We start from the raw sequence: 27009 nt of genomic DNA on the forward strand, positions 1-27009 counted from the left end.
AAAGCCAAAAAAAACAGTAAGTCCTAGTTACTTCAAACTTGTATTTTATTATACTAAAATTGAATGTACTACAGAACTGCATATCCAAATTAAAAAGCTAGAAAAAAGAATTTCAGAACACGAAAAATTCAAGGAAAATGGTTTATCTACCGTTTTGATACCAGTAAATGCTTTATATTTTTTTGTATGCTCAAATGCCATCAGTACCAGCATCTCTAAATCAATTTTAACATTAATAAATAACGTGCATGACGCCGCATATAATATTTTTTGGCATTTTGCCTTTCACATCGCTTTCGTTATCTCTCATTCTTACGGTACGCTGTAGTCAGTCCTACGATTGCTTCAATTATTTAATTAACCAATTTCATACCAATTGAGGATTTATCGCCACAAACCACAAATGTATAAATGCGATTGTCACGCTTGACGGCAATGACATATCGATGAAAACGCGGGCGTGATAGCGGCTGGAGAAAAGCCAAAACATGTAACTAAGAAAGAATCAACAAAAAAAAAAAACGCAGACGACGGAAATAATTAGTACAGAAATAAGAGGAAGGAAATAGATATCGAAAGAAATAAAAGGAATATTATGGTTGGGTAAATATGAGTAGGTAGAGTATTGCCGAATTTGTACCAGCATAAATAGTAAACGTTTTGGTTTTGTGAGAGAAATGGAATTTTTAGTTAGCGGAGCGCTTACTAACCAGAACACTCAACAACCTCAACGAGAAATAAACCGCTCTCAGAACCCGAAATAAATAAAATCTTAATTCAGTTCAATATTTGTAAATTTCACAGAAGTTTTCGGTAAGGAGAAAGCTGCAGAAATAGTGAGAGCGGCCGTAAATACAACATCGAATATTATAAAAAAAAGGAAGGGAGTGCAGGAGAGGCACAAATTCAATAAAAAAAAAAAAACAGTATAATGAGAGAAAAATAATCGGGATTCTAAGATAAAACCTGAAGAAAGAGAACACAACGGTACCAATTCACAAAAGAGAATACGTGGAAACGGCAGAGCAACTAATTAAATAAACAAATTGCTGGGGGCTGAGAAAGGGGCCGATCGAGGAGTACCAAGCGACAATAAAGCACGCAATATAAGGAGCCGAGACGATTATAAACCCAAAGCAACATAAGTTATGACGTTAATGAACTCTGTATCACCTTCAATTATCGCACTACCAAAAATACACAAACTACACTCCGATGAGACCAGCTTTCAACGACAAATCGGTATATATATATATATATTTTTATATGTACATACATATGTATGTTCCTAAATCTAACGGAAGTTTCTTTCAACATCGAAGGCGCACAAATTTAAGAAAAAGGACTCAAGCATAATATCAATAAATTACAATAAGAAAAAGGAGATCGAACAGACAATTGTAAATGCGTAAATTGCTATAACATTACTGCAGAAGGAGAAACAGGAACTCACGTGAAATATGCGCAAACATCTAATTGAAAAAGTTATTAAAGCCAAAGGAAGCAAGAACCAGATATAATGAAAAGACTGAAGCAGAAATCACGACCAAAGCTGACAGTATCAACAAAAAAAAATTTAACAACTTATCAAAGAAAACAGATGTAAGACGATAGTAAAGGCAATCAAAGAAAGCGACAAAAGTAATAAAACCGAACCAAATATACACACTGACAATAAGAAATAAATAATAAAGCTCCAACGATAAATGCACTACCTAAAACCACAAACTAGCAAAGCTGTCTGGGAAGTTGTCAAACGGAATGACGCAAAAAGACACAAAAAATGTTGTTCTGAATAGCTTTTCAATATTTAGTTCTAGATTTCCTGGAAAGGAAACAAAAATTCTGAAAAATTTCGCCTCTTTTCAAAACAGTCGGAAAGTTAAAGGTCTAAAAAAAAAAAAAAAATTGTTCTGAGTAGCTTTTCAATAGTGCGAGAGTTGTTGACAAGGAAAAAGAAAGTTATTAAACAATTACGCCGAAAAATAAAACTTTATAGAACCAACCCTGAAAATGTATATGAAAATAATCTTAATAGGCGGTTTTAGCACCTCCAATAAGCTTTGGATGATTCGCAAAAATCTATATTGATGTGCTGCGGCGAGACTCCAACTGTCGAGCGTTTTTATGGAATTCATTTATGTATTAATTGATACAGATGATTTCACAAATGACGATTATATCAATCTCATTAAAATGACTCGAATACCATGTCTGATTCGGGACATACCGTTGAAATTAACAGTGGAAACGGTGGTAGATGAACTGAAAGAGCTGGTACACTATATTCGTGCAGGATGGCATTACTTGGCTTATATGTACTTATAATGGCCAAGGGTGGTACCGATGCGATATGAAAAAAAAGATCGCGGGTTGAAGAAAACAAAATCGTTAGCCCAAGAATGGTTTTTTATATAAAATAACAAAAATTCTGAAATGTATTCTTGTAATTGTAATAACTTGAAACCTTACCGTTGAAAGTTGAAAGTGCGCCTGCTTCGCCCATTCTTGCTCTGCTTTAGCTCTAATTATCCTTAAAACTCTTAAAAAATCTTAAGTGTAATTTTAATAACTTTCCTATACACATAAGGAAACCACGCAGTGCTATACCTATTCAACTGAATCAAAATAAAGTAATGAAGATGTTTTCTTCATTTCCCCCACTTTTCATCGAACTTCACCATTCTCCAAAATGCGATGAAAAATGAACTTCTCTGATGCTTGAAAGTGCAGATATAACATTGGATCTCGAGGAGAGAATTTGTACCTATACAAGTGAATCGGGCTGTACCTTTGTGCAGAGCAATGTTTCCCAACAAATTTCAACAATTTGATCACCTGTGTTAAGTGCACTCACTCATTTATGTACGTACGTACATAAGTACTAGCTTTGCAGCAGCTGTCTAGAATCTAGATATTTCACTCGACTACTCGCTCGCTAGCTGCTGCTGCTGCCACATTGTCTAGGGGCAGTCTGGATTAATTTTGGTCAGCAGAGCTAATTATACAACTTTGTGTGTGGCTGACAGTCACTTTACTGCCACCATAGTTTACATACATATATGTAGATATGGCATGGGTAGCGTTGGTAGAACTCCATAAGCATGTGTAAAACTTTTGAACTTGCTTATGGAGTTCTGCCTGTGCTGCCCATCATTGATAACGATGGACGTAAGGGCAAAACAAATTTATGATATACTCGTACTTATAAAAAAGTTGCTTTAACGATTGCGTCAGGGTGATGGGTTTTGAGGCGAATAAATGATGTTGTGCTGCTGTTTTGTTGATCAGTGTTTTGTTGTGTGCGCGCATCTCTTTCCCCTTCCCCTTCCCCTTCCTGATTATGCCAGATACTGGCATTTCGCAGTATACATTTTGTATTTAATTTCTTCTCTCCCTCTCTCTTTTCCAACCACATATTTTCTTCTTTTCATATATATTTATCTCTGCTGCTTATTCTGGACTACGTAAACCGCTGCTATTCGAATGAAAACAACGCAGGATGGTTCAATAGAATTTGAGGAATTCATACGCGCCCTATCCGTGACATCGAAGGGAAACTTGGATGAAAAATTACAATGTAAGTTTATTGCTGCGATTACGCCGTTACATTCATATTTACTTTATTTTTTCGTTATCACATAATATTGATTGTACATAAATATTATTGAAAGCGTGGCAGTGAGTAATGACCATGCGTTGGTGGAGGTGAAGAAGTCATTGGATTTTATGCTATGCATGAAGATATGTATTTATTACTTTTTGTCTGCAGACGATATAATAATCATGTAAATATGTGTGTGTATGTACGTACACTGCCGGGACAAAGTATTGGCACAGCAAATTTTTCACAATATAAGCAACAATTTTCATTCTTACATTTTTCCGCGAATTTCGTATACAAAATAGTTCGTTCTACAACAAAAAACATAAAAATATAATTCCTAAACTTTGTGGAAAACTCGCGAAAATTCAGCAAATTTTCATGAAAATTTTCAACTTTTTGATCAGGTTTTTTAGAATTTTTTTGAGTATGCAGATTTTATATAAAGTGCAAGTTTTAAGTAGCTAGGAATTAACGTTGATTTTTGGCAATTTTTTTCACGCAGTCCCTTCCATACAAAAAATTTTTCTCGAAAATACTTTATAGGGGAAAAATGCAAAACACCTTCAACAAAAAAAAAATTTCAAAAATCAACGCGATTTTTGACTAACTCCGGACTTGCATCTTTTCTACTAGAATTTAATGGGATGCAAAACTGCATACTAAAAAAAATTCTTGAAAATCGGATTAAAAAGTTGAAAATTTTTATGAAAATTTGCTGAATTTTCGCGAGTTTTGCACAAAGTTTAGGAATTTTATTTTTATGCGTTTTGTTGTTGAATGAACCATATTTTTATACAAAATTTGCGGAAAAATATTAGAATAAAAATTGTTGAATATATTGTGAAAAATTTGCTGTGCCAATACTTTGTTCCGGCAGTGTATGTATATTAGACTGGTTAAACGAAAAGCGACACAGAAAAAGACACCGGTCAAAAGCGCAGCGATTTTGAGAATACAGTTTTGTATTCCATTAAATTTTAGTGGCACAAAGTGCAAATTTTTAGTAGGTGTTGCTTATTTTCTTCAGACAAAAAAATTGTCGAACATACTTTGTATGGAAGAAAATGCGCGTCAAACAATTGCCAAAAATCAAAGGTAAGTCCTAGCTACTTTAAACTTGTACTTTGTTTTACTAAAGTTTATTCGTCTACAAAACTGCATACTCAAAAAAATAAAAATAAATAAGAATTTGATTAAAAAGTGTAAAATTTTGAACAAGGTTTGTTAAAATTTGTCGGTTTTTATAGAAATGTTCTGTTTTAATTTACATACATGTTTTTCTAGATAACGAGATATATTTTTGTAAAAAAATAATAAAAATTTTATAAACAAAAACAGTAGCCAAAACTTGCTAAAATGTATTTTCCCTATTTACATTCTCGCCGCTGTATGTACGAATTTAACCTTGAATAACTTTTTTGTGGAGTGAATTTATGGAAAATTCATAAAAAGAAATGATCGATTTTTTATCCGGTCTAATGTACATGCATATGTATGTATATCTCGTTGGTTTTTCTTTTCAACTTAATTTCATTGCAATTGCCGTACCTAATTTGAAATTTATGTTATTTATTTGCCTTTGCTCTTAGAGAATCTTTTTCTGTTTCACTTCTTTTTTTCTCTCCTTATGATTTATTGTTGCACTATTATGTATTGTATGATTCTTAAATGCTACTCGTCTTTTATTGCTGCCATATTACGGATGACTTATGTTTGTTTTGTTATGCAGAAATTTGAGTGGGTGTAAAAGTATTTTGCGCTGACTATGATTTATGCGACTATTCTGTCTTTTATTGGCTAATTTAATTGCAAACGAGTTAGCAGGTGAAGTTCCGATTTGTGTACATACTTACATATATGTAGTAAGCACATATGTATGTATGTATGTATATCTGAGCCTTTCATTGATTCCGATTGAAATTGAAATTTTATTACATCTTAACTCGTGAGTGTTACATATACATATGTAAGTATGCAACGCTCGAATTACTCACAATAATACTGTAGCCACGAAAAATTTTATTACGCAAAAAAATTCGCCAGTATGACATTATGTATGTATATATGTATATTTACATACTTACGTACGTACGTACTGTACGACCCATATCTCCCCTGAGAGTGGTCAAAACTTTGTATTATGGCTTTGTGTATACAGGGTGGTCCAAAAATGCATGTGAAAAAGTAAAGTCGGAATTTTTATGCTCTCACCCCCTAGGATTGTTCTATACCGAAAAAAACATACCCCTATTTTTTTATTTTGAAATCAAAAAATATTTAGAGGTCGCTCAAAGCGCCCAAAGTCTTCCATGTATTTTATATGGAGAAAAACAACTTTTCGTAGAAATAGGTGTAGAATTCTTAAAAATCAAAATTTTTCTATCAGAAAACTCTGTTTATTTGCAGATGATTCCCAGTGATAATACTCAGTTGTTTAGTTAACCATTTTTTTCGACGCAACTATAATTTATATGCCCGCGAAGAACCCACAAAACCCCGAAAAATGCAATAGGCGAAACAACAAAAAATAGTTAGTATTAAAAATGGTTAAATGAACAATTGGGTATTATTATTGAAGGTCTCCTGAAGAGAACCAGGGTTTACAGATCGAAAAATATTGATTTTCAAGAATTCTATACCATTTCTACGAAAATTGGTTTTTTCCCATACAAAAATACATGGAAAATCTTGAGCGCTTTGAGAGACCTCTAAATATTTTTTGATTTAAAAAAAAAAAAAAAATAAGGGTACACTTTTTTCAATATAGGACAATCATAGGGGTGAGAGCATTACAATCCCGACCTTACTGTCTTTAACAACCTTGTATACATGCATCAACTCTCTTAGTATCCACAAAAAATTTGGTTCTTCTATTTTTTCTATTTGGATTTCGTGCTTATTGAGCACCTTGTCTAAAATGTACCTCCCACTTCATAGCTTAACATGCGTAAATATGATTACATATTTTTAGCACTGGTTAGGCTATAGCAATGACAAAACTCACCGCTAGAACTAAGTCATAACTAGAACGCTCAAAACCATAAGGCAGAAATTCACCGTACAATACATCTTGCTTAGAAAAAAATTAAAAATATAGGTTAATCGAATTTTTTTTATACCAAAAAGACTAGTTGAAGTATATTTTTTCCGGAGTAAAAACAAAAAAATTTGATGACATAGGTTGGGCAAATTTGAAGGAAATTTCATGGCCATGTTGAAAAAAAAAATTAAAAATATAGGTCAATAGTATATTTTTTATACCAAAATGGCCGCCAAAGTAAAACAAGGGACAAAACTTCTTGAAATTTTGACTTTATAATGCCCTGACTTACCTAAAAACTAAAAAACAAAAGCAGATACAATTAGCTAAAGAAGCTCCATATCTCCTTTTTCTTTAGAGCTTTTCGTTTAAGCACGAGCACTTTTTTTTCTAGAATTACTGCCGATCACCTTCCTAACCCTTTAACTCCCCAGGGTGGCATTTTAGATCCCAAACCCCATAAAATTTTTTGTTCGGCTAGACCTATCACTTCCCAAAAGAAAACCCTTATCACTGGGACTCCCTCTATAGACTGAGTGAGTTCGAAACTAGTCGCCTTTTACATAAGTCTATGTTTTTCTTATCACGCATGCCAAATTTGTCGGCCGCTATGGTGTAATGGTAAGCAGTGCGCGCTTCCACTCCGCAGCACCTGGGTTCAAGCACTATTCAAAGCAACATCGCCAAAAAAAAAATTTAGAAAAAAAAGGTTTTTTTCTTAACAGCGGTCGGAGTCGGCGTAAAACTGTAGGTCTCTCCGCTTTGTGTGACAACATCAAGGAGCCCGCCACAAATCGGAGGAGAAGCTCGGCCAAACACTAACATATGTGTAAGCGCCAATCTATTATTATTGTTATCCCAAATTTCAAGTTGATATACATATCTTAAATTACGGCTTTTCACCTTTATCTCACTCAAGCAAATTTCTTAAAGATCCTCGTGCAATATATCAGTTAAGTTGAAAAAAGATGCCTATGGGCAAGATTTTATTTTTTAATTCTGTTTTATGAGTATGTACGCTCATCCTGTATTCTTTGTTATAGCCGAACTACGCCGAACTTGTAAGTTATAGTCTATGAAAGATTTAAGATTTTTGAAATTGGTTTTACCTTTTAGCTGATTTTAAAATAATTTGATTAAAGCACTTAAGTACAGATATAAGGGTCGTGTATAGCAAAAATTTTTAGTGCAAGTATTGACCTTTAATACAAAAAAACTTTTTGGCGAAAAAAACGCGCACAACTTCAATTTGATCACTCAAAATTTTGTCATTGATCCAAGCTAGCAAATTTGTTTTTGCATGCTGTTCAATAGCATGCAACGTTTGATAACTGTTATCATACGAATTGTATTTCTTCTATTCTCTTTTATGCTTATTTTTGTAACAATTGTGATCTTTTCTAACAAATTACAAAATATGTACATATGATCGATTTTCAAGCATATTTTTTCATTTTGGCGTCCCAGATTGACTAAATCTCACACTGTGCTACGATATATTTCTTTTCAAAAAACGAAATCCAAAAATTAAAAGGATTTTGAATTAAAAAAGAAGAAATATAAAATATGTTCCTTTAAAATTAAATGAAATCAACAAAAATATTTTTCTCTTTGGAATAATATAAACTAAAATTTAAAAGAAAATTAATTTAAAAAAGAAAAAAGGTTATGAAAAAGAAAAAAAAAAATTAATGACTTAAATTAGATTAAAAACAATTGTTTTTCTATTTAAGACAAAAAGATTCTTAGAATTAAAAAAATACACACAAATTGAATAAAAAAAATATAAGATTCTAAAAATTAAATGAGATTAAAAAAATATTTTGTACATGTTTATTTGGAACAGTGATGCTCAGAGAAAGCTTTTGCTCTGTGCGCGTCCATTTAAAATCTACAGAGTGCTTTGAAAAGTTCCGTCCGAGGGCGCTGTTTTGAGCATCACTGCTTTGGAACATTTTCAAGTGGTTTCTGTCAAAAGAGCTTTTTACCATGAAAGTTGGCAAGGGAGCTTTTTTGTACGACTTTCGTGCCAGAATAAACAAAAGCTTTCAAACTGTCTTGCCTGTTGTCTTTCAATTGTCTTACTTGGGACTTTCTACTATCTTAGTCAGAATTTCCGTCTAAAATTTGTATACGTCAATATGTTTGACCTTCGTTTTGTCATCTGTGTTGTTCTGTTGTACATGTAATGTGATATATGTATCTTATTTTTAGTAACTTGTATTTCATTCTTACTTTCTTGTTTTGAACTATTGAAGATCTAAGATTTTATTGTACTAATGTCCTTTTCTTAATATATGTATTGATAAGAAAAACATCTATATTTTCGCTTAGTTTAACCGTCAACATTGTATTCCTATTTTTCCGGTCAAATTTAAACGCTATTTTTGGATTTTATATTTTCGATCAAAAAAGATGTAAAACCGTCATAAAAACGCAGAGTTCACAATAGTTAAGAATGATAAAAAAATAGAAAATAACGATTTTACATAGATCCAAATTTAACGATGATTCTTGACGAAAAAATAGAAGTAAAAAATAATGATTTACAATGATCTAAAAATTAAAATAATGGTTTTTAATGGTTATTTTCGGTCACTGGTGATCTGGTTATCTATTTAGCTATTGTATGATGAAATCTTCAAAAAATTAAATTTTAATAAATTCTTCATATAACGTCATACATACATATCGAGCCCTAACCGCCAAAATAACGTAAGCGACATTTTTTTCAAAATTTTCTTTTTGATGCAGAAATGTATCTAGATGCTCTAGGAATATTTCTGCATCAAAAAGAAAATTTTGAAAAAAATGTCGCTTACGTTATTTTGGAGGTTAGGGCTCGATATATTGCGATATATACATTTTTTAATTACAAAAACGCATCTCGTACCGAATTGTCAAATATAAAACTTTAAATTATAAAACTTCACAACTAAAAATCGCATATATCGAGCCCTAACTGCCAAAATAACGTAAGCGACATTTATTTCAAAATTTTCTTTTTGACGCAGAAATGTTTCTAGATAATCGAGGAATATTTCTGCATCAAAAAGAAAATTTTGAAAAAAATTTCGCTTACGTTATTTTGGCGGTTAGAGCTCGATATCTTCTCTTTTTAAATACATACATACATACATATTTTCCACTGAGTTTAAGAATTATCAAAATGAAGTAATTCTCTACCAAGTTTTTATTTCATAAAACCAAGGTCTGAATCTTGACTGAATAACTTAAAGTTTTATTAAATATAAAGATTTGGAATCAAATCTAAGTCTTTGCTAGCGGGTACTTCAGATAAATCTAGATCCTGACTCAAATCTATATTAAATAGCTCAAGATCTGGACACAGGTTCATATTGGATAAATCCTGTATATCTTGTCTCAGTTCAATGAGATCTTTAAGGATATCTGCGGCACTCGTACACAGTGGCGTACTAACAGTTTCTCGGTCAAGCGTAAAGTTACCTCTTTCTTCACGTGCGCTTGCTTCGGCAGTTGCTTCACTCAAATTTAAAGCAGATTCGCTAGCGGCGAGCAAGTCGTCGACCTCTGCTAATACTTGTCCCATTTGCTTCTCCCGCCTGCGTCTATTTTGAAACCAAATTTTCAAGGAACGTTCCTTGATACCCAAAATATGCGATATCTCTTTGCGTCTAGGGGCTGCCAAAATTTTACTTTTTTTGAACTCATATTCCAAAAAGTCAACTTCTTTTTTAGTAAAACAATGGCGCATTCGCTTGGGCTTCACATCTTTCTGGAGTTCCGGTGATGAGGCTTGCCTCTTTAACGCTGGTTCTATTGCCAATTCTCTCGCTAACTCTTCAGGTGTGAGTAGGATCTGCAAAAAGTGTAAATACATATCCAAAAAAAAATGGAATAAAGGTTTTATATGTTAATACTTACCGTATAGGCACCAGTGTTCACATGTGCTTCAAAATTGCCTTCCATAAATACGTTCATTTTTTTTTTTTGCAAAACAAATCCGCGCTGTTTTGTGTGATATTGGCTCTACTAATGATTCAACTCAACTAATCTTAAAAAAACTGCTTGACTAGAATAGACTTCAAAATAACTTTTTTCATGTTTTGCAGAATTTTTCACAATATGTAGATATGTATGTATGTATGTATGCATACGATTCGATTAAAAATAATGATAAAAATTCTTCATATAAAAGGCTGTTGAAGCCAAAATAAATTCAGATTTGAAAGCGAAGCCGATGCCTAAACATCTTTTTATTTCATTAAATATTTTTTGCTTTCCCCTACCAAAGGCATTAAGAGGCAGATTTTAAGCTATGAGTCATTAAAAAGTCAGACACTCTACTTCGTTCCACCAGTGGTAAGGAGTAGACAAGGTATGAAGATAAGCTAAAGGCCACATTTATCCTCAACCTCTTAGAGACATGTACAACATACGTTCTGGAAGTTATGGAGCTCCTCATAACAGTGACTATTTCTCCATTTGTCCTCTTATATAAAGCTGTACCCTATTGAAATGTTATGGATCTTTGGCACAAATTAAATGAGCTCGATGACTTTGATTAAAGTGTATACTGATGTCATTAGAACAATATGTATGTATGTACCAAATGAACACAAAATTATACTGACAGGTACTGGTCAGCTATTTACTACCGACATGAGGACCTGAAATGTGACTTGGTAAAAGCAGAACTTCTTCCAAGTCCAAAAAGTCGCCGATGACGAGATCGATTTTGCTTCATCGCGCGCTCAAGAATCTCCATATCCTACTGAATTCGCAGATGGAAAATTTCAGGTGGACGTATCTCCTTCGAAAAAAAAATCGAAAATGTACGACCACGTGAATGTTTTCTCGTACACATAAAAAAAAATTGCAACAATTCACTGCCAAATTCGACTCGCAGTATGTATCTGAGAAGGTCCGAAAAGTGCTGCACGTACCGTTCGACACAAAATTTCATTGAAAAAGTGCTCACTAACTCAAGGGAAAACTCGTCTGTTAACCACGTTTCCTTTGGATTCATTATCGATGAGTGACATTAGTGCGACTAAATATATGCCCATCAAGGCCAGAAATATGGCGAAGTTAGAAGAAGCATATCAAAATCCAGACCAAAATATTCCAAAATGACTACAATCTCCTCAAATATCTTTATTAATTCCACTTTAACGCAAACGTCAAAGCTGTGAAACTGTGCTTTTTTGTGCTCAGTTTCAATTTCGTGTTTTATAAAGCTGTTTACGCTTAATAAAGTAAAAAGTTAAAAAAAGTGTTAATAAACGTCTGGTGCACAACTTAAAGATAAGAAAATTCCTGTAAATTTGATTAATTTACCTTGATATTCTTAAATTTGTTTCATATAATATATTGTTGTTGTCAATTGATCTTGTTTATCCATAATTGCAATTGGCTTTGCTCTATTTCTCTTTTTGTCATTTCTGCTGTTTCATCTTTGTCACAGCTGTTTGCGTTGTGTTTATTAGGTTTTAAAATACAGTGTATTTAAGACTGTTCGCTACACAGCTTTCAAACTGATATTGACCAGCTGATTGGTTCTCTGGTTGATACATCGTTTTCAAAACTTGTTGGTTTTTTGATTCTAAAACCTATAAATAAATATAATTTTAAACATGTCGTGTATTTACACCAATTGGCACGTTAAAAGCGACTCCTATGTGTCATGCTGGCTATGCAATGGGATTGCACATATAAAATGTGCTGATCTGAGTGGTAGGGTGTTAGACGCTATTGATGAGGGAAAGAGTCTTTGCTTGTTTTTGTTAAAAATGTAGAGATCAACCGAAGTTGATTTATTTAAATTCTTTAGACAGTCCAGAAATGGTTTGAAATCGGGAAGGATCTGTCGGTGCTTGTTGAGAAATTTAAGCATTATGAAAAAATGTTTTTAAGTCTTTCACATGTCTCGACAACCCTCCACACACTGAGGATAGCCGAGAAAATAAATGTAGGCGTGTTAGTATTTAGTCCACCTAAAGAGATTGTCACTGAATCTGCTCAGAAAAATCCTCCATGCAAGTCCTTGGAACTTATTAATCTTTCTTCTCCGTGCCCGCAGGCATTGGAGCCTTCGCTATCTAAAACCATATCCACTAGATCTAAATCTAAAAATAATAACGTCAATCAAAGCGTCGTGTTGCCAGCAACATCTGAATAACTCGGAATCACGCACATCAGACATTATTACGAAAAAGTTGGTTGTAATTCCTCCGATTAATGTCTCTAGATTTGCTAAAGACACTTTTTCGGATGACATCAAGTCATACATATCGACTAAAATTAAAACTAAATTAATTTCAAATACGAGCGCGAAATTTCTTATTTTTTTTAAATTGATTTAGCTGCCGAAGATTTTGATTCACTGCTAAATAATTCATTTTGGCCGACCGGGGCGTTTGTTCGCGAGTTTGAGTATAAACCTAATAAAAGTAATAATAACGTAGCTAAAATTTCTAATCTTAATTCTGATTCAAAAAACTAACTCGCAAGTCTAATTTAAGTATTTACTATCAAAACGTTAGAGGTTTGAATACCAAATTAACTGACTTATATTTAAAAGGTTTTGACTGCAATTATAATATTATTTCCTTGACCGAAACATGGCTCAAACCTCATATTTTTAATTCCGAAATTCTTCCAAATGAATATCAAATATACAGGAGTGACCGCGTGGGCAGAATCGGCGGTGGTGTTCTTTTTGCGGTGCATTCATCGATACCATCCGAGGAAGTTAGTCTTCCTGTCATTGAATATACCGAATNCGGGGATGTTTATTTAGCTCTTTGCTACATCCCTCCTAATTCTGCCGTTCAGTATATATGCAGCTAGTTTCTTTACTTGAGGCCGTAAATGCCACGCTTACGGCAGCCGACTCGATGATTGTTTTGGGAGATTTGCCACACATTTCATGGAACATTATTGAAACTGCTTAACTTTGCCGTAAACAAATAAAGATATGTTCAAATAAGTTTGGAAAGGTCTTGGATCTCGTTTACGTTGATAAAGTTCCGAAGTCCTCTATTATTCGGTGTGATCCCCGCCAGAGGATGCATACCGTCCCGATCTTGAGTTAAGCTACGAAATCATAAATGAAATACATAAAAATAAGTCGTATAGTTCAAGTAATAGATATGTTTTTGCGAAAACAAATTGCAGAAAAATTAACAAAGAACTTTCAAAGTTATCTTGGCCAATATATAGAGATGACGTGGAGCACTTTAATGATGCTGTTTTCAATTTGTTTCGAAAGTATGTGCCGAAACGTAAAATTGTTCACGAAGAACCAAAACAATTATGGTTCACTAAAGAGCTTAAAAAATGAAAAGCCACTTAGTCCTGGACCTGATCATATTCCGACCAGTTTTCTTCAAAACAGCGCTGATAACAACTGCGAGCCTTTAACCACTCTATTCAACTTGTCACGAAAACACGCCATTTTTCCGTCAGCTTGGAAGGAGTCAACGGCAGCAGGTCTTCTATGGAAAACTATCGAGGAATAATTAAGCTCTCCGCTATCCCCAAATTATTCGAAGCAATTATTTTTAATCAGCTGACATATTCTATATCTTCTTCAATTTAACAATCTCAACACGGGTTTTCTAAAGGAAAATCTACAATCACTAATTTATTGGACTATCACTAATTTATTAGAGTTTACAACTCATGCCTCAAACGGTTGTTGAGAAAATGCTCATACCGACGTAATATACATCGATTTCAGTAAAACTTTTGACAATATATGTCACTCGTTACGTATCCGTAAACTCGACCTAATCGGCTTTCAGCCCAGTCTTATTTAATGGATCTCTTCTTACTTCTCTGATAGACCACAAAGAGTTATTTTTAATAATTGTTCGTCCAACATCATTAAGATTTCTTCAGGAGTTCCTCAAGGAAGCCACCTTGGTCCGATTCTCTTCCATTAATGATATTTCTTCTATAATAAAACATTGAAAAATTTTAATGTATGTCGATGATGTGAAACTTTTTAAAACATTGTCCTCTATCGAAGAAAGGTCTTTGTTACAAGCGGATCTGAGCCACGTGGTTAGTGGATATAATGCAAGCCATATGCCACTAAACCTTAAAAAATGTAAAGTTATGTGTTTCTTTCGGAGGGCTGTTCTACCAGCTGTTTATTCAATATCAAATTATAATCTGGAGCAGATATCCAATTTTGTCGATCTTGGTATCACAATGGATTCCAAACTCAATTTCAACCTTCATATTAATATTACAGTCAATAAAGACAAAGGCGTTTTTGCATTTGTGAAGCGTTGGTCAAAATAGTTCAAAGATCCTTATGTTACAAAAGCTCTTTTTACGATTTTAGTTAGACCTATACTAGAATACGGATCTATTGTTTGGAATCCCCGGTACCAAGTTCATTCAGATAGGATGGAATCAATTCAAAAACAATTCTTGCTTTTTGCATTGCGTGATTTTAACTGGGATTCAGACTACAATTCAATCAGCTGATGAATTTGATTCTGTAGCTGAATAGTTTTAGATCTCGACACTTAACCAACTCCTGTCTTGTCTCCTTTTTTGTGATTACTTTATTTGTTTTGAGTTTTTTTTTAGCTATTTGAGAGTTTTAGTTTCTACGCCCAGTTTTCCCTTCTCCGTTTATTTTATGTCTTTTTCAATTATAACTCTACATATCGTTTCCTTAATTCACAAAGGCCCTAACCAACATCTTTTTATTTTTATTTTATAGGCATGTAACTCCTTTTTTTTTGGTACTAACACTTTAAAATTTTTACTGAATGAATTTTTACCTATCGAAATATGTAAAAAACGCAGTTTCGAAAAAAGTATTGGTTAGGGCCTTTGTGAATTAAGGTGCCTATATACTTCTTGTGTGATCTTGGTCCCCGCTTGGTAGTAATGATATGGCCATTTCCTGATATTTTCCTTTATTTCTTTTAACATCTCCAGCGCGCTGACGGGAAGAAGTTCCGCTAGTTCTGAAGGAATGGAAAGTATTTCAACATTTGTGCATTTTTGTTTGCACACAGGCTCTTGATTTTATGTCTATGGAAGTTATTTTCTGCTCTTTTCAAGATTTGTTGCATTTTCTCTGTGCTCCATTTTAGATTAACTTTTGCGAATTTCGGTGGAAAATTTAACGTTAGACATTGGGCCTCATGCATTAAAAGTGAGCTTAAGCTCCGACTTGATTTTCAGTACAAATTCTTGAGCTTGAGCTCACCCCATCAGTGCAAAAATTGAGTCTGAGCTTAAGCTCACTTTTTATGCATGAGGCCCATTGTTTATTGAACCAGATGTTTGCTTTGGTGTTGTGTATTTTGAAAATACTATTTAAAGTTTTATTCTTTGGTACGTTGTCAAAAGCGTAATTCGTTGGTGGTGTTTCCGATTGGGTAGGAGTATGATTTATTGTGGAACGATTTTCCGTCATCCCTTGTAAAATTTGGTTTGGAGGCAAATCGGTTTCGCCATTTTGCCATCTTCAGTGTAATTTTTCTTTCTGAATAATTTCTTTTTCTCCGTAAATATTTACAGCCATGCTAATGGTCGGTGGTTCTTTATCAGGTCCTTCTTAGCGGGTTCTAGTTTTTAGTCTAACCAGTAATTGTTATTCTATGTGTGCATCCTAAGGTATGTATTTAGGTAGAAGTCGGGTGCTCTCATATTCTTGATTAATTATGGTCCGGATTCGCAGGTAGGTTAAAATCAGCTATTTTCTTCCTCTTGGTTCCCGTTGTTTGAATCTGGGTCCCCTGTTTATGGTAGTTGCCGGGTTTCTGTCCTGTTTTGCCTCAGTGGTTTATTATTTTTCCGACGAAAATATTTTGTTTGTATATCTCAACATTCTCTAATACGTTAAGACGTGTGCAGTGAAATAACGCCCACGGACTTTATTTACTTAAAAAAAGAAATAAACCCACGGGCTTTATTGCCATTTGTCGGTGGGCGCTATTTTCTTAGCGAAAGAGCAGTAACGGCCGCGGGAACTATTTCCCGAAGAAAAGGAAATAACACCCGTTTGCTTTATTTCATAAAAAAGCAAATAAAGCCCGTCGGCGTTGTTTCCTCTGGCTTCATTTTACTTCAGCGTACCAATTATAATTTTGTATTAAGATATGAAGGCATACATTTGCATAAAAAGGAATGCATTTTAAGTGAATTACTCTATTTTTGCATACAATGTAGTTCTGAGTTTAATTCCCTTCTGCAGTATACGCATAAAATCGAACGGTATTTTTGCCAATAACTGATAAACGAATTATTGGAAATTAAAGGTAAATTGTTATTGTTTTTAGCCTACAATGCGATCCGCATATTTGTTCTCAGCTTCTTAGGTTTTTCAGTGGTGGCGCGCAAATGTCACACATTTGGAATACCTTAGCCAATTTGTATGATGTCTTCCCGTATAAGTTAAGACTAAGTTTTTACTTTAACAAAAACCTAATTTTCTTTTTGACGGTTCCTTAGAAGCCCATAGTCGACAAATAACGACCATATAAAAAAAAAAATGTTTGCACACTTCATACCTCAGTCCAAGTCACTACGAACAACATATAACGTGATAAACTGCCGATAGAAGTAAAAAATTAAACATTTTTATGGATTTTATAATTTTAACGCCCTTATCGGAAGTTTGATAAATACCCCCAATAATACTATATCCAGTAAAAAATTAATAAAAAACTGTATTAAATTTTCAGGGCCTAAGCTAATAACATGCGAAGGTAGAAGTTAATCACCGTTTCGGCCGATCATCTTTTTATGAGTGTTCCGCTCAATTTGAAAGCAAAACTCGAGTACCTGTACCTGGCTACATTTGTTAGTGTTTTTTCTGTATATTGTAAAGGGAGCTGTGCTAGCGCACGAACAAAATTGACACTTGCGTCCCACAGATAATTTCTTGTTTATACCTTCTCCCTCCCTCCTTTCAAGCGCATTGCTACGACCACCGTGTGTGTGGTGATTGCTCCACTGATAGTATTGAACTAAAACCATATTCAGCTCTATTATTTAACTGAATACGTACTAGAGGGCTGCATGAATGCATTCAAAACGGCTTTTGAATTATTCATATACAAAACGAATGAATGATTTTGGCTTGAAATTTTTTTGAATTTGTGTCGACATCACAATATTCAAACAAAGTGAAAATAAATTGAATTAAAAAAAAAAATGACAATTTTTTGTATGAATATCCAAAAATATTTTTTCTATGCACATATGTACAAACAAACAATGTATGTATGTACATATGTAATGCTGCGCTCCTATTACATACGAAAAAACTTGTTTGTAGAAAAAACCTTTACCGAAATGAGTTTGAGTGATTTGAATGTTTTCCATTCATTCATTCACATTCTTCCATTTGAAGGTAGAAAATATAAAACAAAATGTATATCATAACTTACAAAATTCCAAACGCTGAGTGTTTTGTATGTGGAGTAAAATATTCAAATCTACTGTACTCTGTTTGGCTAGAAGTTTGAATGAATTCATGCAGCCCTCTAATACGTACATATGTATGTACTTACATATGCATGTCGACATTTTTTGACATTGACTTTCTTATTTAAGGGGATCATAGACTCTTCGTAAAAGGCTTATTTAATTTTTATGGTTATTTTTAATTATTTGAAATTTAAATTAATATTACTTTCCCTTATTGCATTTTTGATTTAATTTTACTTTTTAAATTAATTTAAATATTTTATTTATTTGATTTTGCACTTTCACTACCGGTTTCATGAAAGTGATTTAAGGGAAAAATATTTTTTTTTCGTTTAGTTTTCATATTAAATTAAAAAAAAAAAGTGTAATGTGATTTAATGGTCCACAAGTAACCAGGTTATTCCTCTAATTATTAGTTATGTCAGAATATATTAGTTCAGATTAAAAATGTAAATGGCTGGGACCTAGGTTATTCCTCCAATTTCGTGCTTATTGAATTTTAATGGCAGGGAACTATGTCTTCATCTCGCCAGGTTATTCCTCCAATTTGATAATTTTATAATTAATCGTCAAAATATATTTTTAAGTTGGATTGAAAATTGTTTTTTATGGAACTGTACGATGCAGCTTATGTATGTTACTTTTTTATTTCACAGTTACTTTGTTCATACGATAGTACCGTATCAACGGTACGCTTTAACATGTTTCATTTAATTTTAGAATAAATTTTCTTATATGTCAACGTCTATTACATTACTTATGTAAATGATATTTTGTAGTATTATCTTGCTTTAAAATCTTAATATTGTATTTAATGAACCGACTTCTTTTTTGTGTGTATATTAATCAGATATTTGCTTTAACAAAACTCGATAGGTATACACGACCACAGTATATACAGTAATAAACCTTTTTCTTGAATTGTCTTTCTTTTAGCGCAACTAGATATTATGTAAAAGTGTAAGAATTCCTCTCCGAGACCAGCTAATGGTACTTCTTAAAATTTAAATCGCTTGTAAATAACAAAGGCAAATGAAAATATTGCCTAGTGAGTATAATATTTGTGTTCAACTCATAAACAGTGGCCTACGTCCCTTAGGTTAGGTTATGTTACATGATACTAGTCTAATTTTAATGACGATTTCAAATCTATGACTGAAATTTCTGTATAAGCTCTAGTTTACCCTACGTCTCCACCTTCTACAGATTCTGTTAAGAAAGCTGTGTTAAAACAGAAATGTCAGGTGGAGACCGCAGATTTCCACTGTCAAACCATAGCGTTCGTGCCGAATTTCTTACCATCGCTGTCTTAACATCAGCTGTCATTTCGTAGTTTTACAACTCAGTTTTCATTTTACCGCGCCATATACATTGGTTACAGATCAATCTGATTGGCTTGATGCCATTTTGAAAGTGAAATATTAGACAGCAAGTTGCCCACATAAGAAAACGGTACAATTTTAAAACATAAATTTGCAAATGGTAAGACATATTTAGTAGAAGGTGGAGACGTGGGGTTAGAAAATATTACACATGTCACTTTTGACAATAAAACACAACACATTCCACCATAAATACGGGGTTTTCAAATAACTCAACAGCCGCGCCACCTAGCGCATTTTCATCGGGTTCTGAGCTAAGTTTAAAGTTTCAAGTTGCTATCTAATCAGGAGGTTAGCTAAAAATTGATTGCAAGTTGCTATCTAATCAGGAGGTTAGCTAAAAATTGATTGCAAGATTTGATTACACACAGGTGAAACATAATAATAAATGCTTATAAAAAAACTTTCTTACAGAAGACGTCTTTGCAGAAGTTGGTGGCAGGGATCTGTTCTGAATGCTCCAACAATAGTCAGCCAACATGTGTGCGTTCTAGTGGCCTTGTTAGCGTTCCTCCATCGTATTAAGGTCCTAACCGAGTGAAAGCAACAACTCATAAACAAGAGCTAGGGACACGATATCGAACCGAAAGTATCGATATGGTACTCATTTAAAGTATCGCTTTAAAAATATCGGGTACCCATTAACATCGGAATAAAAAGACTCGATATTCCAAATATCGATACCAAAATCCAAAAAATGTATCTGAATATAAGTTTCCCATATAGGCCACTGGGGTGTAGTGGTTAGAAGTGCGCAACCCTTGAAAATGAAAAACAACTTCCCATAAAATACAATCGCCGTTCAGAGTCGACATAAAACTGTAGGCACCCCCTTTGTGCCACAACATTAAGGCCCTCGCGACAAATCGGAGGAGAAGTTCGGTCAAACACTAACATATTGTGTAAGCGCCGGACTTTATTATTATTACAACACGTAGAGGTTGAGGTGTTGACTTAAACATTAATTACAGTTTAAAAATGTTCATATTTAAATCAAGTGAAAAGTCTTAACCAAATGGATTTTGCCATTCAAAACTCATACCTTATGCATTACATTCGGACCACTTTTAGTACAATTCACCTGTTTTACATTACATTGCTTTATATTTTTGGACTATCTTTGGTCAATGTAGATACAAAGCTACTATACCTACGACCATGATACAATAATTTTTAGAAGGTAGTTTCACTTCAAAATTTTTGACATAAACCGTGTCTGTGACAAACACGCAATGTGGCCACTGCTACGATATGGAACTTGGGGATTATGGCTTGTTATTTTAGATATTTTTTAACAGAACATGTAAAGATTTATATGTTTCATAACTGATCACTTAATTTTTAATATAAATATACGTATTTTATACATATATTTTTGCCACTGCTAATCCCATGAATAAAAATCATAAAAATGAAAATATAATAGCAATATTTCTTGTTTATAATGGATTAGATCCATCGCACACCACGGACTTTATCGGCCGCCAATTTAGATGTGCTCGCTAGTCTTTCCATTGCACCACAACTTATTGGTCAGAGCGATTAAGCTGGTGTAATGTGCGCACCTCCATACATCTTCATGTACATATTTCAAGCGAGCCCTATCATTAAAAAGTCTGTGGTGTGCGGTGGCTCTTATAGCTATAGCCTTACATCTATTCCGTGTGTTGCAATATCCACGAAAGCAGCAGTTAATTTTTATGAAGAAAATTATTACAAAATATTCGAAAATTTCTCTACTTATATGTTTGGCTTTTCTTTGTTTTATTTTTCCAACGTCAAAAGCTGGATTTTTTTTTTGAAAAAGTTGGTACAACAAAAAATACGAAACACGTTTTCTGTCAGATACCTAACATGGCGGATAAGAAGAAGAAGTGAAACTACCTTCTAAAAATTATTGTATCATGCCTACGACTATATTTTTCGACCGATTGGACCAATCTTTCCTTCAGGGATAATGCACTAATCGCGCGCTATGATGTTGATTCAAACTCAACATTTGAAAACACCTTTACATGTATGGCTGTAGCTGAGTGTGCAAAGACGCTTGATACAATTAGTTGCGGCCAAGAGGGTCCGGGTTCAATTCCCATCAGACCGAACATAAAATTAATTTTTTTTCTTCTTAATTACGAAAAAGCATCTGTGCACTTCACAACCACGTATATACTCAAATTTAAAACGAGTTGGGTTGGTGCTCTTTCATATGCGTATTTTTTTCAATTTAGCACGTTTTTTTTAAATTCTAAAATTTTTTTCCCTCAGTGTTGGAATGTGAGTTTATGACATTCGATACGATACTAGGGTTCTGGTACTCGATTCCAAAAAATATCGTTTTAAAACTATCGAGTAGAAAATATCGGTATCGAATGCCAAAAGTATCGATGTGGTATCGTATCGTATCGAAATTCGTGTCCCTAACAAGAGCTGCTAGAAAACAAATTTAGAATCAGTAGTTCGCTAAGCTGTCCCTACGAAAACTGGTTTTTACCGTGCAATCTGTGCACCGTGCAAGGGCTTTGCAAGACTTAGAGAATACCCCTAGTGACATCAAACTATTAAACAATGCAAAAGTGCAATTTTGTTAGCCAGTGTTATATCTTGTTCTCTCAATATTTGTACACATTTATGTCCCTTATGCGTTTACGCTCACTTAATCTGCTTAATGACAGCTAACAATTTCGCAAATATTGCGGACGTATTTCATTTATTTATATGTACCAACGTTTGGGTTGTTGGAAAAAATTGCCTTTTTTCGCATGTCAATTTAATAAATATTTAAATACATAAATATTTAATAAATAAAGGTTTTCATGTGTAAACGTACATACATACATATGTGTGCACATATATTTTTGTGTATGTAAATATGTGAGTTTATATGAAGATTAATATGTTTACATGAATATACGCATAAAATATTTAACACAATTTATATGTAAATTTGCATATGTATATGCAAATATGCTTCATAGTAACACTTTTTCATGCAGTTCGCTTTTTGTTATGGTACTACTTTTTCACCACACATATTTTATTTGTTTCATTCCAGGGGCCTTCCGGTTGTACGATGTTGACAATGACGGTTACATAACTCGCGAGGAAATGTACAATATTGTGGATGCCATATATCAGATGGTGGTAAGTTCGGGTGGCAAATGTTGATATGTAAATATGTATGTAAAAAAATTGTTGAAGAGCAAATAAATATATGTACATACATACTTATCTAATATGCTTAAATACTCGTACATATATAGATATGCAAGCTTAACAGTAAAAGTCTATGTGCTTTGGCAAAAAGTCATTTTAAAATATTTTGTATTATTTTAATGGCTTAGTAGTTAAACGAACTTTGTTTGTGAGTTGAGCAATGCAACCACAAGAATTTTAAAGGTTTAAACACATAGGCGATATGCAAGTATGTAACGTGCAACAAAAACTAAAAAAAATCTTTAAACGCAGGATTGACTCACGTTTGGTAAATATGGTAAAACTGCGTTTTTCTTTTACTCTCTGACGTCGCAGTTTGTTTTAAAAGGACTTTGAAATTTCAAAGATATGTTTAATCAAAAATAGTACAATGAAGAAATCAGTGCATGTAGAATAATAATATCAGTTCCAATCGAAAGAGCAAATTCTGCAGAAAAAATATTTGTTTTTGGATATTGAAAATGTCAATTTAATTAATAAATTTGTTGATGCTAATAAAGTGAGAACGACGAAATGAGACGAATTAATTTTTTTTTTTTTACAAGTAAATAAAGCAAATTTTCAGGGATTTTCAAGGATATAGTTTTTAAAATTTTCTATAACTGTTCGTTCTTTTATTTGATGCCTATATTGGTATTCCTCAGTGTACTAAATTTTTTTAATAGTGTTTTGAATTCATCGCATGTTTGAAATTTTAAAGTCTTTTAAGAAAAATCATAACGTCGCCGCACAGTGTTTCGTCTATATAAAGGCAGGTGGAACAAAGTCATGGTGGCAGTTGATAAATAACACCAGCTGGGCTTAGAGAGGGAAAAGGAGATGTCATAAATACAGAATTTTCACTCTCATTTGTTACCCCTCTTGTTATTCTACATTGCACTGATTTTTTAAAATAATTATTTTAATTAATCATATCTTTAAAAATTCCCAAAAAGAAAAGCCTGACGTCAGAGTGAAAAATTAAAACGCAGTTCTACTATATTTGGTCCATAGTTTCGTGAGTGTATGGATTCTTTCGTATGTTATGAAATTGTTTTGGTTTTGTCGCACGGTGTAATATGTTAAAAAGGTATGTTAGGTAAAGTCTCCTTGCCCATATGATTATGATATTTAAACTGGGACTTTTTTACTCTACAAACAGTTTTTGTTTTTCAAAACATGTTTTTTTTTTCATTGGCCAACGGTTTGCGAGCTTTGACAGCTAAGTGTAAATAAATTAAATAGTGGGCCCTTTTTTATAAAATCTCATCCTTTTGAAAGGCTTAAACTAACAGCCCTATTCCCTCATCATTGACAAAAATTCATCGTATGACCATTGTCACAATTACTGCGCCTAAACCACAATATAAACGTTGTTTCACCGCTGTCGCTTACTCAGTAGGTCATAATAATAACAGTGACAATTGTCACCATTAGAGCGTTGAGTTTTGTCATTGGCGTGCGAATAGGGCTGTAAAATACTGTCTACTACATTAACTTCTTCTTCCTAAAAGTATGCTATAATTTTTCTTTTCTTATTTTTCTCCAATTTCCACAGGGCCAACAACCGCAATCGGAGGATGAGAATACGCCGCAGAAACGTGTTGACAAAATTTTCGATCAAATGGATAAGAATCATGATGGTAAATTAACATTAGAAGAATTTCGTGAGGGTAGTAAAGCTGATCCACGTATAGTTCAGGCGTTAAGTTTAGGTGGTGGTTAAGACAATTAAAGTAAACGAACGAACGCAAACGAACAGTAAACCTACATTAAAATTAATAGCATGCATACTTATACATAACAAAAAAAAAAGGACTTTTTAGGACGAGGACAGCGACAGCGCGCTGAGGGCAGTTTATAAGATAAAACATTTTACATACATTAAAAGTTTAGCTACAATAGTTTGTTATACATCTTACGAAGTCGGGGTTTTTATATTAGATCGAATAAGAATTTTGGAAGAAAAATTGGTTTGGGCAGCTGAATATCTATGAATGTCCTGCTGAAGAGAAAAAGGGAACTAAGAAATTCTTTTTTTTCACAACCCAAGCTATTTTTATGCTACTCGTATAAATTTTCAATACTTTAAACGAATTTAACTTCGTTTTCGTTTCAATACTTCTTACTACAACAATTAAGTACTTGGCACTTTTCAAAAAAAAAAAAACTTTTTATTCGAAGCATAGATTAAAAATAAATACTCAAAAGCATAAAGAGAAATTTAATAATTTTTATTGACGAATATATGAGATAATAATTTTTTTGCAATTAAATTTTTAATATTAGCGTTAAGCTAAAAAATAATAGCAAAAAAAAGAGGAAAAAAGTTTATTGAAAGAAATAAATGCGTTCATTAGTATGTATAAATTATACAAAAAGTAATTGGGCAGCGAAATAAAAATAAATAAATAAATAATTTAGCAATATAAAGCGAATACACCAACTAATAGGTAAATAGAAAAAAATTAAAAAACAACAAAAAATTAAAGCTCATAACATAACATTGTTTATATGAAAACGAGAGTGTTTAGTGAGGAAAAAGTCATAAAACAAGCCTTCATTATATTTATGAAAAAAAACCAAACAAAAAAAGATATTCGAAACTAGTAAAAATAAGTAAACATCAATTATAAAATAAAATTACATATGCATTTTTAACATTAGCAATTAGCCTTATTGCATATTAGCACGGTCTTATGGCCTACATATTCCTTACGGTTGAAAATGATGAAGTGGAGCGAAACTTTAAGCTACAGTTAGGCGTTAGGATAATTACGAGTATGCAATAGCAAATTAAATGGGGTCTGCAAAATTTAAAAAAATATTACTATATATTTAAGTAAATTTACAAACTCGCGATGGTCCTTAAAGGAATTTTTGGTGTAAACTAAAAAAAAAATTCGAATTCTTCTCAACTTTTGATTGCACAACACCTTGGAGCGCATCTTTTTAGTGATGGGTAACTTATCTTTGAGCATAGTTATCGAGCTAACTCCTAGCAGTGTGTAGCATGCTTACACTCACTTCAAAGACAATTTGAGTCAGGAGTTTAGTACTGATGTCTTATAGCCTATTTCCACCAAAAGCTTAACAGCAGTTAAAAGTGCAGAGTGATCGCCAAAGTTTATTATTTTCATGCAAAATTTAGTTATGAAAATATAGTCCATTCTATAATATAAACCATATAAATTAAGGTTTCACACTTTAAAAATTTTCAACTTTTTTTCAGAATTCCACAAAAAAAAATATTCTCAAAAGTATTACGATATTATAGCTAGTTGAAACTTGCGCTTCATTAGACTAAAATTGAATGACTATCAAAACTGCATACCTGAGTACTAGAAATTCTTTTGAACTTTATATAAAAAGTGAAACTTTGATTAGTATGAACTATAGAATGAACTACACATATTTTCATAAATAATTAATGAAAAAATATTTTATAATTGCGAATATTATATAATAACAAGGTGAACACTTTCATTTGTCACCTAGTGTAAATCTTTGTCTGATAAAAATTCAAAGAGCCAACAATATTGCTGATCTTAAGGTTAGGTGGCAAAACAATGCACAGCGTGTAACAACGTGTGAGAAATTCGATTTTCGCTAGCAACTTCTGATATTTTTAACCGAAATAAGTTCTGTATAAAGCATACATAAACATTTGTTTAGCGTGCTTTTCTTTTTGGAAAATGACTACAGTTTGTATTTTATGGTATGTCGAGCAAAGCACCGAAGCAAGGACTTATTCTCTTAAATGATTATTTTCGAGTTAAACTAGAGCAGTCGCATTTTAGAAATCGCTACTACTTACCGCGATTGTCAAAAGTATGCAATGCCTAAAAGTATGCAAAGGCAATACGAAATCGCGTATATGTAAAGTGTTGCCATAGTGATTTTTGGGAAGTTCTTGCAAGAACCTACTTTGCCAATACATAGCCGTTCTCGGGAATAGAGAATGTCTTATGGCATATTAAAGTAAACGAGTATGTATTTTACGTAACTTAACCTTTTATATTGGCCAAGGCATATATTTTTAAATTTTTTTGTTGTGGCTTATAGGCGGCAAAGTGGCAATCAGCTGAAAAGGAAAATACAAAAAAAAAAAAAAATTTCGCTTCTGGCTAAGTTGACGTCTAGAGTAATAAGTGATAACTAATCAATTTCTTACTCTTCTTGCCGTATAAGTTCTAGTTCACACGTCACCTGAAGCCAACTGGTCATTCACAGTGTCGCTGATTCAAGAGAGCATTAATATACTCATAATTTCTCACCGAGTAGATCTCATTTGGCCGCCGAGATCAGGTGATTTCACACCTTTAGAATATTTTATGAGG

The 27009-nt window shown here is 33.1% G+C and overlaps 1 protein-coding gene across 1 annotated transcript in view; it reads left to right on the top strand.

Moving 5' to 3' along the window:
• LOC108365607 (frequenin-1) overlaps positions 1-24513 on the top strand; it is a 90672-nt gene extending 66159 nt beyond the window's left edge. Inside the window, exons 7-9 of the mRNA XM_017619672.1 lie at positions 3502-3580; positions 22530-22618; positions 24228-24513. Coding sequence (XP_017475161.1) covers positions 3502-3580; positions 22530-22618; positions 24228-24395 — 336 coding nt within the window. The 3' untranslated portion in view covers positions 24396-24513. The remainder of the gene's footprint in view (positions 1-3501; positions 3581-22529; positions 22619-24227) is intronic.
• The last annotated feature ends 2496 nt before the right edge of the window (positions 24514-27009 follow it).

The sequence above is a fragment of the Rhagoletis zephyria genome, unplaced genomic scaffold, assembly GCF_001687245.7.
Source record: "Rhagoletis zephyria isolate East Lansing unplaced genomic scaffold, Rhagoletis_zephyria_1.1 Rzeph_scaffold_01931, whole genome shotgun sequence".
Classification (NCBI taxonomy): domain Eukaryota; kingdom Metazoa; phylum Arthropoda; class Insecta; order Diptera; family Tephritidae; genus Rhagoletis; species Rhagoletis zephyria.